The 12,544-nt window shown below is 42.3% G+C and overlaps 1 protein-coding gene across 4 annotated transcripts in view; it reads right to left on the reverse strand.

Moving 5' to 3' along the window:
* cep162 (centrosomal protein 162) overlaps positions 1-12,544 on the reverse strand; it is a 139,776-nt gene that overhangs the window by 8,187 nt on the left and 119,045 nt on the right. For 3 of the 4 annotated variants that reach the window (XM_076280583.1, XM_076280584.1, XM_076280585.1), the window contains 2 exons: positions 11,294-11,590; positions 7,814-8,535 (listed from right to left, as the gene is read on the reverse strand). In XM_076280583.1, coding sequence (XP_076136698.1) covers positions 7,814-8,535; positions 11,294-11,590 — 1,019 coding nt within the window. The remainder of the gene's footprint in view (positions 1-7,813; positions 8,536-11,293; positions 11,591-12,544) is intronic. The other variant, XM_076280586.1, reaches the window with a different exon arrangement.

Consider the following 12,544-nt stretch of genomic DNA (forward strand, 5'->3'; position numbering starts at 1 on the left):
AGACACATAAAGTTCTCAAGAACATTAGGTCTTTAAACATTTACCTAATATTTGTAGTTGCCTTAAAAAAGGAAAAGCAAAGGTGACAGTCCCCCCCCCCTCCTATTTGTTTTCTCATCGGATCTGCATCGATCTCAAATATGACATTTCTAAAATCAAATTGACGGAAATCCGTCCTATGACGGAGAACTTTAATCCTTGAGAGCGGAGCCGAGGACTGCAGCGTGAGTGGGCGTTCTCCCACAGCGTCTCACTCCATCGACTAACGCTGCCCAGGGCCCATAACGCTACAGCTGTCTGCCACCCACTGCCCCAGCACGGATATTTATAGACCCATTTTTGTGTGTGTGTGTGTGTGTGTGTGTGTGTGTGTTTTGTTTTCTTCAGTCATTAGTATTGGCACCACTACACAAATACAAATCCCTGAATTACATTTAACAACCTAAAGCGACATAAGACTTTGATCGGAGACTAGCGAGCTGACAACCTAAAGGCATGGCAAAAACCTCACAAACACAAATGACACAGCCAGGTAGCACTAACAACAGCCTTTTAACAGCTGACAATGTTCTTGAGCTTTTCTTGAGAGCTTTTCTTTTTCCCAGCTGAGAGCACAGATGTACTGGATCCTGGATGCCAAGAAAGAAAAGAGTGTGTTTATCGGCCCATTGCATAAATATATTCCCACGGCCCTAACAAATAGAATTTGGAAAAGATAACAAAAATGATGTGCGTATAAAAACATACCTCTAAGAAGTGGTAAATTGATGCTCTAAAACAGTGTTTCTCAAAGTGTGGTCCGGGGACCACTGGTGGTCCGCAAGCTATCCCAAGTGGTTCGCGAGTAGACGTGGTAAAATATAATATATATGAGTTGTCTGCAATATTGAACCAACTTGTATGCAAATCTAAACAGTTCTGCAACACTGTCTATGTAAGATATGCCAGTTTATTACACGGCTCTTCAGAGTGCCGTGTAATAAACTGGCATATCTTACATGGGCCTTCCCAACGTTCGGGTCTATGTTAAATCTACATAAATCACCGTCAAAGTATATAATCACCGCTGTCAATGGCAACGGGTTGATTAACGTCTTTCATATCCCTCCGCAAGAATTCCGTTCGCTTATTGCAATGGAATTTCATTGAAAGGGAAAGTAAGCTAGTAAGACGTTGCCACGCAACACCTGAAACTGTCAAGTTCTATCTTGGTGGCGAACTATTTATTTTGTCAGCGGAAGACACAAAACGGTAGCAAAATCATTTTTAAAGATTCATTGTGTTAGGTTTCTTTTCTCGTTTTTCTCGTGTAATAAGCGGGATAATGTATTGTCCGCCGGTAATTATCAGAAAATAAGTCCCTTCAGGTCGAAGCAAAACCCCTCCGCTGCGCGTCGGGGTTCTGTTCTCCCTGTCGGGACTTATTTTCTGATAATTACCGTCGGACAATACATTATCCCTTACTTATTAAAGCCCCATGCAGTCTCATTTCAAGACACCTTTCATATCCATAGCAACAGCACCAGTTTGCAGCTTCAACCTCAGGATCTCACTCTCACACACTCCCCCCACACACACACACAGCCACATTACACAGAAAACTGGACATTACTGAGCCTTTTTTTCATATCAGTCAGAATGTCAATAGCCTAGATATATTGTGCCACTTCCTTTACATAACCAGAGACGTAGGTCTTCAGCTCAGTTGCTTGCTTGCTGGGCTGCTTTTAAATGCAACGATTAAATCTCTCTAGTGAAGACACTCAAGTAAAGCCATCAGCCTTCTCTATTACAGCTGCTGCTGAGTGGCACTCGACTTGAGAGCCTGGTGGATAATGATGATGTTTTGGTTTCTTTTGTTTACCCATGAACCGTCCACAGTCCAATGTACTTGTACTTAAAGGCCGTGTTGCAGGGTTCATTTTCCAACGAATTTGCACAATTTGCTTGTTGATAATAAACATTTAAACTGTTATCCATTGTATTTGATGTTGTTGGGTATCACAAAACGGAATATAATACGAAAAAGCAGGTACTATTTCACAGCATTTGAAGTGATTCTCCTTTCCCCCACAATGCATTGCATTACGTCACCTTGGGGAGACTACAGACCAAAGCCCACCTTGAGACCCTTGAGAGTAACGAGAGAGGAGTAAAGAGAGACGAGTAAGGGATTGTTCAGCAGTAGATAGCGCAGATTATAGATAAATAGATAGGCTATAGATAGCCTAGATATGTATATAGACAGATAGATAGCTAGATAGATCATGTCATTATGCTGGTCACAGGGGAGCTCCTCGACCAGCGGCCAAAATGCACTCGCTTCCCTAGTTACTGCAGCTCTCCACCACAGTTTCCATCGGGACGGCACAGCCCACACAAGCACCTGCAAAACTGCGACTTGCCCATATTATCTCCCTCTTTTGTAAGCCGTACCCTGACTATGTCAATGTCAATCAATCACGAGCAGTAGTTATCGAAAATATTCATGCTGAAGACACGACCAGCCTAATCGGCGGCGGCTAGAAGCTAAGTAACTGGGTGGCTCACAGGTGGGACTAAAAAGTTAGCCCAGCTAGCTATCATGATGCTTCATATTCTGATCTTCTGACTAAGTTTGCCCGGTAGCCTACTTATCTGAATTAACGACATGATCACTATCACTAGATATAAAGAACATGTTGACTTTCATTCGGTGCTGTTCACTGACAGTAACAAAAAAAAGTGTCGTAATGTTATAAGCATAATACATTGAACTGAATAGGTGCATTATGTAGCCTCATAACAAGGCCTCTCAAATTCAGAAAATTGCATTAAACTAAAATCGGAAGACATTGTTATCTTTGTTAGACCATAGGGTCGTTGTCATATAAATGCTGTAACGAAATTCGAAGTGTAAATATACAAACTTTATGTTGAAAGTGTAACCGCGACCGTTTCCCATAGGAATGAATGTAAAACATACCCTCCAAAACGAGACCTCCCGAAATTCAGAAAAATTACTAAATTGATATCAGGCACCGTTATTACCATTGGTAGATCATAGGGTAGCTGTGATATAAATGCTGTGACGAAATTCGAAGTGTAAATATACAAACTTTATGTTGAAAGTGTAACCGCGACCGTTTCCCATAGGTATGAATGTAAAACATATACCCTCCAAAACAAGACCTCCCGAAATTCAGAAAAAATACTAAATTGATATCAGGCACCGTTATTACCATTGGTAGATCATAGGGTAGCTGTGATATAAATGCTGTGACGAAATTCGAAGTGTAAATATACAAACTTTATGTTGAAAGTGTAACCGCGATGTCCATTGAAACTGAAATTAATGAAGCGCAGATCAAGTAGTCCCCAAAGTGACGTCATCACCGAATTGTGTACAAACAACCCGCTAATGCTAAAAACAACAAAAACTGGCATTTAACACCATTTGGAGACATTTTTAAAATGATATACATATATTGAGTGCTTTATGTACCCATTAATCAACAGTGGTGTTTAACCTGCAACACAGGCTTTAAACTGGAGCACAGAGGTCACAATCTCTACGGCACTTCACTCTGCCCTGTCCCACCTTGACAATAGCAACACCTATGTGAGAATGCTGTTCACTGACTTTAGTTCAGCATTTAACACCATCATCCCCTCCAAACTGGTCACCAAACTCAGTGAACTGGGCATCAATACCTCTCTCTGTAACTGGATTCTGGACTTCCTAACCAACAGACCTCAGGCGTACCACAGGGATGTGTGCTGAGCCCTCTCCTTTACTCCCTCTTCACCCACAACTGCACACCTGTACATGGCTCTAACACCATTGTCTAGTTCGAGATGACACTACGGTGATTGGTCTCATCAGCAACAACGATGAGATGGCCTACAGGGAGAAGGTCCAGCACCTTACATCGTGGTGCACTGACAACAACCTGGCTCTCAACACCAGGCCATCCTTAAAAATATTTTCGTTTGACGTAACCCGACCGACCCTGTCAATTTAGAACCGACCCAAATATTTATTTTTTTCCCCTTTTAGTCTGACCGACTTGCCGGTTGTAAACTTGCGTTAATACCGACCGATTGTTTTTTTCACTCTAAACAACCAATAGAAATGCAATGAAATAATATCTCTTTTAGTAGGCCCAAGTATTGTGAATAAATTGCCTACATGCAAACGTGGCTCACTTAAATAAAACCCCGTGGCGTCATCTCTACACCATTAGTTTTACGCATGTCACACTATGGCCTACGCTTCGTTTCATTCACACAAACTGATAACGCTTTTACTTGGCACGGAGTTCTGGAAGAACTGTGGCCAGATCTTTTCTCATCCCTTCTCCCCCCTAGTCTAACGGTGACCGTGTCGGAGTATTGAAGTTGGTTGTGGTCTATTCAGCATTTCTCAACATATGGGTCCGCAACATGGAGACTGCTGGTCTGCGGAGTCGTGGAGTGAAATTAGGCCCGGTGCTTCATCTGATAATTTGCTGCGCAGTTGATCAAGAAACCGCGGATCGACGAAAAAAGAAAACAAACATTTCTGCTATCGATGTCATTAAACATGGACCCCTACAATTAAGTGGTGAGCACTCATTCAATGCGCGTCTGCGTGAGAGAAACTGAAACTAATCGATAACGTTGGTATCAAAGCTCCGCTTCAACCTGTTGGAAGGCTATTTATTTATTTAACGAAACTTAATAGAACGACGTTGTTTTTTGGAACTTCCTTAGAAACAGAGCAGAGACTGTATAAAACACTGTATAGCATTGAGTATTGTATAGTCAAATTTCAATATAACGTGGCCAAGAGCTAGTAGCCTTCTTTCTGGGTACATGTAGGCCTAGATGAGCCCTATGACCCCAAAGTCTGCCATGACCGGGCCTCAGGTCAAAGAAGTTTGAGAAAGGTTGGTCTATATAACCTGCATCAGAATGAGATTTGCAATGGTGCGCCTGAAGGCACGGGTTGAAGACCCAGTCAGTTACGTCACGATATGCACATTTGTGTAAATTAATTCCTACGTAATCACCATGACCATTTTTTATTTTTTTTGGCTGTTACTGCAAACAAAAATATTTTTAAGGATGGCCCCAAGAAGACCAAAAAAGCTCATTGTGGACTTCAGGAAGTCTACAGCTAGCACACACACACCCATTCTCATCAATGGGACTGTCACCAGCTTCAAGTTTCTGGGTGTCCACATCTCTGGGGACCTCTCTTGGACCATCAACTCTTCTACCCTGATCAAGAAGGCTCACCAGCGTCTCTTCTTTCTGGGGAGACTAAAGAAAGCCCACCTGTCTCCTCAGATCCTGGTCAACTTCTACCGCTGCACCATCGAGAGCGTCCTCACCAACTGTATCACAGTTTGGTATGGCAACTGCTCTGCCTACGACCGAAAAGCACTGCAGAGGGTGGTGAAAACTGAGCTGAGCACTGTTTCTGCACTACAATGGTACTGTTACCTCACTACACATAGCTGTACTTTCTGTACATATCTGTCTTTATTTTTCATACTGAATATCCACATTTATTCTGTTTTCTTATTTCATATTCTGTTAACACACTGCATATATCTACACTATTCTTACTACTATTACAATGTTACTGCTACTACATTGCACATATCTGTAGTAGGGTTGCAAAGGGGCGGAACATTTCTGGTAAGTTTCCGGAAACTTTCCGGAAACTTACCATGGGAAGTTAAGCTGGGGAATTTTGGAAATATTCCAAATTGGAAACTTTCATGGAATTAAAGGAAATTATGGGAATTTATGGGAATTTACGGGAAGTAACTGGGAATTTTGGGTAATTCATACAAACTGTTTCATATACAAACATTAACATTTTGTTTCGTAATAAGCAATATGATTTGTATGTTCGTATTTTCGCTTAGCTTAGCATACAAAGCTAGCTAGCATGCTACCGGGAATCCCATTCTCTGCCTATGGTTTACTAGTGTGCTAAACTAGCAACACTGAACTGTCCAAGATACACCACACCACTCAACAACAAAATCTGATTGGTTGGAACATTTTTCCCCCATGCATATAAACGCACCATAGGTTTCCTTTAGGTTTGTCTAGCAGCCTATGCCGATTGCTGTGTGCATGTGATTGACATGTGCAGGGTAGAAATTCGACTGAAATTGCATTAAATCAGGTTGTTTTATTAGATATTAGACTGCAAGATGGGGTTTTGTCCACTACATTTAAGTTCCCTGTTATAGACTAACTTGCCATATTAAAATTCCCAGTTTATTCCCATTAATTCCCGTTTATTCCTGTTAATTCCCATATATTCCCGTTAATTCCCATGGAAAGTTTCCAACTTTGAAAATTCCCGGAATTTTGCAACCCTAATCTATAGATGTTGTTCATACTTTGTTCATATTTCTTAGCCATATTATTCTGCTCTTAAAGTAACTGCTAATACACTGCACATATTTAATTTATACCACTCTAAACCACCTTCTGTAAATCAACTGTATTCTACTGTCTACACTGCACTATATTTATCGTCCTGTCTATGCACCACCTGCCTATACTTTGTATATCACACATTGCACTTTTCTGCTTTTTTTTGCACTTCTGGTTAGATGCAAACTGCATTTCGTTGTCTTTGTACTTGTACTCTGCACAATGACAATAAAAGTTGAATCTAATCTAATCTAATATACTGTACCACAAGCCTAACAATTCCCAACATTAATCTGGTTATGGGCTACAATCTTTCACCAAGCAATTTCTTGAAAAGCCTCTTTCTTGGCAAATTACAGAATCATAGGAAGAATTCAGATGCCAAACTCTCTACATCTGTCTGACCATTTTTCTTTAAAATGTGCATTTTTTTAAAAAAAAATTTTTTATCAGGCTCCTATAAGTTTTTGCCTACAAATCAATATTTCAGACCAGGAAGACAGCGGGTTTTGAAGCGAAAAATTGCTAAAAAAAAAAGAAAAGTTTATTAACATACTATGTGTGGAGAGCATTCACTCACCATCGTTATCTTATTTTTGACCGAGGTGGGTTTTGCATCTGAACTCTTCATATGGAATCTCTCTTTTCTATTAAACTAGCTGAACCAGAGGAGTGTGGTGTCCAAGCTTGGACGACTAATAAGAAATAGTAAATTAGTTGGTTACATTATTAATAATGTAATTAACTAATACAGTTAAATCTCATCATCTATCAATTCTATCATGCCATTTCTGGTACAGAAAGCTGCATACCCTCAGGTGGCATAGAACCATCAAGTTTCCAAACAGTAATTACAACTTTGGAAATTAATTACGAGTTCAAGAATGTCCAATTACTAGCTTTCCTCCAGCCCATTACTGCTACAACATTTCTTACATAAATAAATTTCACCCATCAGCAGTCTGATAAACAGCCGTCTCTGATAAACAGGGGTATGCAGGCTATTTCTGTCTCTGTGTTTCTGAGACCACATCACCCTCACCCAGTCACTGCGTTAATCACCTTGAAATCTTTTCACATGCATTATTTCGGTCTGAGCGCTTTCTCTGCATCCTCGTGTCACAGCACTCTTGCTTTTCCTTAGCTCTTTTTATAATCTGCTTCTGCCTCTCCCGAGTGCTCATACTGAATAAAATGTAACAATCGGTTCATTCATGCGGATTCCTGGTATTAAACATGAAGGCTGACTGATGAAATGACTATATGGATTTAAAACTTGATATCATCATCCACTAAGTGCTGTTCATGAGCCAAAGTCGACTGTGTTATTAAGTTTTGTCAAACTAAGAGGTTGAATGATAAGCTAGTGTGGTGCTGTGCGCAGTGCTACCTCTGGAGTTCAGCCTGTGCGTGGGTAGCAGCCTGCTGCAGGGCCTCTCTCTCCTGCCGCATCTCCTGCTCCAGCTTCTCCAGTCTTTCCCGAAGCCCGTCGCTCTCGGCCTGCACCTCCGAGATGTGGGAGCCCGCGAACACCGCCGGCTGGTACGCCTTCTCGTCCTGCGTGGCCGGGAAGCTCTCCGTGGTCATGGTGGCCTTAGTGGCGGCACCGGCGCCGCAGGGCGCTCCTGCTCCGCTCTTCCCTTTGGCCTCGTGACCTTTGACCCCGTGACCTTTGACCCCCGCCCAGCGCCCCGAGAGCATGGTGCGTCGCTCGCGCTGCAGACGCTCCACGGTATGGCTCAGCTCCTGCAGACGGAGGCTCTTGGCGGCCAGCTCGCCAGTGAGGCGCTCCACGCGTGCCACCTGCGCCTCCTCCGTCTGCCGCTGGTGCCTCTGGGTGGAGGCGCCCGGGCTGCGCAGATGCTGCTGCTGCTGCTGCTGGGCCTTTCCCAGCTGCTCCCGCAGACTGGCCACCTCTGCCTGTAGAGAGCTCTCACGCTGCTTCTGGTCCTCCTTCAGCCTGCGCACCTCCGCCTGGAGGGAGTGGACACACGCTGACGCCACCTCCTCTTCCTCCTCCTCTCCTTCCTCTGCTCCTCCAGTCTTCTGTGCAGTCTGGTGTCTCTCGGAGAGCTGCTGTTGCAGCTCGCCTATCCGCTGCTCATACTGAAGCTACCCACAAACACAAACCAAGGACATGATATACTCAGAAATGAATTAACGTTCATAAAACTAATCAAAGTACAGCCATGAGATGAACATCATCATTAAACCATCACTATAAAAGTCAAAGTGAATCTGACATGTCACTTGGTAAAGGATACAGATCCCATGCAAGTTTGAAATTATAGAGCTGCTCATTTAAAATACTAAATCATTATGATGCTGTCCTGCTTTAGCAACCTCATTTGAGACATTGGATTTATTTATGCACCCAACAAAACAGCATTTACCACCAACACAAACCACAACTTCTACTCAAGGTCAAACCCAGCGCTTTTAGTCTAGCAAATACAAAATAGGAAATAGACTAAATTACTGTACAGTGGTTCTAAAGAATGAAGAGTGCCCATAAAATTGCAGGTGAACTTAAGCAGCAGGTGCATAATAATAGCAGCAGGTGCATAATAATAGACGCTACCATGGACATTACTAAAGTACTTATGGACTGAAATGACTCATATTAGATGTTGCAGATATTAGATGTGTTCCAGCCTTCTGAGTGGCACAGACTCTGACTGAGAAAACACATTGCCTATAAAGTATAAGCAAAGCCTGGGAGAAAACACCACTGCCTATAAGCAAGGCCTGGGTGAAAACATACTGCCTCTGTATAAGGCCTTGGTGAAAACACACTGCCTCTGATAAAGCAAGGCCTTGGTGAAAACACACTGCCTATAAGCAAGGCCTGGGTAAAAACACACTGCCTCTGATAAAGCAAGGCCTGGGTGAAAACACACTTCCTCTGGGTGTAGCAGCATGCCTTGCCAGGCTCCAGCTTTGTGGTGGTATGTTGCCCTCACTTGATAAACTACATAAGCAACTCTCCACACATAACATTTATTTATTTTTTATTTAAAGGATGGCATTAGAATTTAAAGAAACTTTTACACCTAATGGACATGTTTTAAGGAAACATGCCCATTAGGTGTTTTTTATGTGTTGCAAGACATCACAAGATAAATAATTAGTAAACACCATGGCTGAACTGTTTCCGGTTTAAATGGGCAGTGCACTACTGAGGTGCAAATGTTTGTGGTGAACATGTTTTTTCTAAACAGTTAAATTTAAACGATTTGGTGTTAACATTCCATTGTAATAATAATTGCATTTTCACCTTCATCAAGCCCACGTCCAGCTCCATTGTATGTTCACAGAGAACTACTTCCTCAGACTGTATGCGAGTGTTTGCAAACGTTCGCACGTGTTTGCGAATTTGAACGCACCTTTGGCAAACAGTGGCAAACATGTTTTCTTAGAACAGTTAAATTTGAACAATTTGGCGTTAACATTCCATTGTAACAGTAATTGCATTGTTACCTTCATCAAGCTCAGGTCCAGCGCCACTGTATGTTCGCGTAGAACTACCTCCGCAGACTGTTTGCGATTTTTCACAAACGTTCCTCGAAAACTCTAGGCAAACGAAAAACTGTTTGCAAACGTTCGCCTATGTGTGCGAATTTTAATGTACCCCTGGTTGCTTACAAAATAACAAATGGGAACAGCCCGTCATTGTTGCATTACAATGGATGGAACTAGGGCTGGGATAAACTATTCTTTTTTAAACGATTAATCTAGCGATTATTTTTTCGATGCATCGATTAATCTAATGATTCATTTTTTCAGTCCGATTCGATTTCGATTCGATCATCTCCCCATTAATTGACTAATAGCAATTTATACATGTTGATTTATATATCTGAATGAAAAAAAACATGAATTCCAAAAAATATATGCATATAGCAATATATGTTTATTGCTCTTAAAATTCCAAAATAAAAGACTATACAAGTGCAAAGTTCAGTAGTGTATAGGTCTAATTGAGTGCCTCTTTCATTGAGTGCACTTTAAGACGTTCGTTCCCTTGCAATTGTAACACTAACGCAGTTAAAACGCAGCTGATGTATGGATGCAATTCATAAGATAGATAGATACTTTATTGATCCCCAGGGGAAATTCAAGAACTAACGTAGTTAGTTCAAATAACAGTTCTCCTTGGGACAAGCACTTCTCTTGGAAAACACTTTTCCATTTACATCGGGATTTTGCAAACAATAAAATGTCAATAAAATGAGCCCTGAGTAACGAAATTGACAAGCAGCTGTAAGTAAGCATGCTAAACTCTACATCCAAACAGTATTCTACCGTTAGCTTTGAGATACTGCTTGATTGCATAACTTAACTAAGTTTAGTCTCCTCAATGTACTGTTGTGATCGACCTAGCATGGTCATGATGCTAAGCGGATTTAATAGCAATTTAGCCAGCCGTGTTCTATGCAATGCTTCTATGTGGCAACAACAATCCTTCAACAATCGTGAATATTTTGTGTTAAATGCACATGCAGAGGAGGGGCAGCGGGCTCGTTACGAGAGAGAGCGGGCGGGGCAGGGAAAGGCTGCGTGCGTAAAAAGTGCAGCTCAAAGGATCTTATCTTTAATTTAAATAGTACAACATAGAACATCAATGTGTGACGGCCGGTTTTGTGGCGCCCCACCACGGATTAGTCAACGTATGGGAAACACTGAAGGTGTAAAATTCAAAATATTTGGCAGCACGCGTTTTGGGTCAGACAAATCGACGCGCATATTTTGCGTTGACGTATTTTTTGTCCCAGCCCTAGATGGAACCCAATTGTGACCGCCCTGCGGATTGGAGTTTTCCAAATAGTGTGTGTGTGTGTGTGTGTGTGTGTGTGTGTGTGTGTGTTACCTTGACCTTGTGGAACTGCTGCTCGATGGCCCTGAGGCTGCGCTTGGCATCCTCGTCCCGGTTCTCCAGCTCGGCCTCCAGCCGGTGGACGCGGCGCTGCAGCAGGACAGTGCTCTTTGGCGTGGGGGGCGCTGGGGAGCGCTCTGGCCTGTCCGGCGTCTCCGCAACCCCACCTGCCTTCTCCTTCTCCTCCGCCCCTCCGGCTGCGGTTGCCGCTTCTGCCGCGGCCGCTGCATACATCAAGGATGGGAGGGAGTTAGGGTGCCGACGTCTGAGGATCTCTTCCATCTCCTTGACCTGAGAGACACACACAGACACACACACACAAACACAAAGGATAAGCCAAATAATATTTGCTAATATTTCAATATTTATGGAATTAATCATGAATTTATTTTAAGCACCTTAAATACATACAATAAAAATGTATCTACACAAACAGTTGGCTGTGGAGTCCAAACCCACAGTGAGAGGCGTTTCATTAGAAGAAACCCTCAAGATGACGAATGGGAGAGACAAAAAATCATCCACTTCCTGTATCAGGCACAGACACACACCAACGTGTGAGCATCACCCATTCCTACTGACCTCGAACTGCACTCTAACACCACTTAATGATTGTCAGGAAGGAAGCAGACACTCAAGACCCGTGAAATGTGTGTAGTTTAGTCTGGAACTAAACGGGGAGGTGTGAGGAGGTGCAGCTAACAGATGGGAGCGTAGCCTCAGGCACCAGGAACTCGCCTGAAAAACGATTTTTTAGTCATAATGAGACCATTAGCCTCAGACAGGGATGCAGCAGTGTACAGACATCGTGGCATTTTATGGCATGGAGGTCCATGGCATGCACATCAAATTATTATCGGATATTATTGAAAAAAATAGATATTATTATATAACATATTTTTGGAGAAAAAAAAGAAACTGAATGGATGTGAAGTTGCTGCCAAAAGAGGAAATATATCAAACATGCCCCCCGCCCATTCATGAATACAATCATTAACCATCACCAGCCATAATAAAATGCACTATGAAAATAATTTCCCACATCCCGGCTAAATCCCCTAGCTAAATCTGTGCTTTAAATATCTGAGTTACAGAGAAACACTATGGAGTATGGACAAATACGATATACTGTGAAACTGTGATATTTTCAGAGACAATCATCATACCATGAATATCTCATAGCGTTGCATCCCATTGCCATTGAGCAATTTGTAACTTTCACAATGTATGCTGAAGATGTACAAC

This window comes from Alosa pseudoharengus, unplaced genomic scaffold (genome assembly GCF_046254945.1).
Source record: "Alosa pseudoharengus isolate Yale_2024_CS ecotype anadromous, Long Island Sound unplaced genomic scaffold, YU_APseudo_1.1 YU_APseudo_1.1_scf_12, whole genome shotgun sequence".
Lineage (NCBI taxonomy): Eukaryota > Metazoa > Chordata > Actinopteri > Clupeiformes > Clupeidae > Alosa > Alosa pseudoharengus.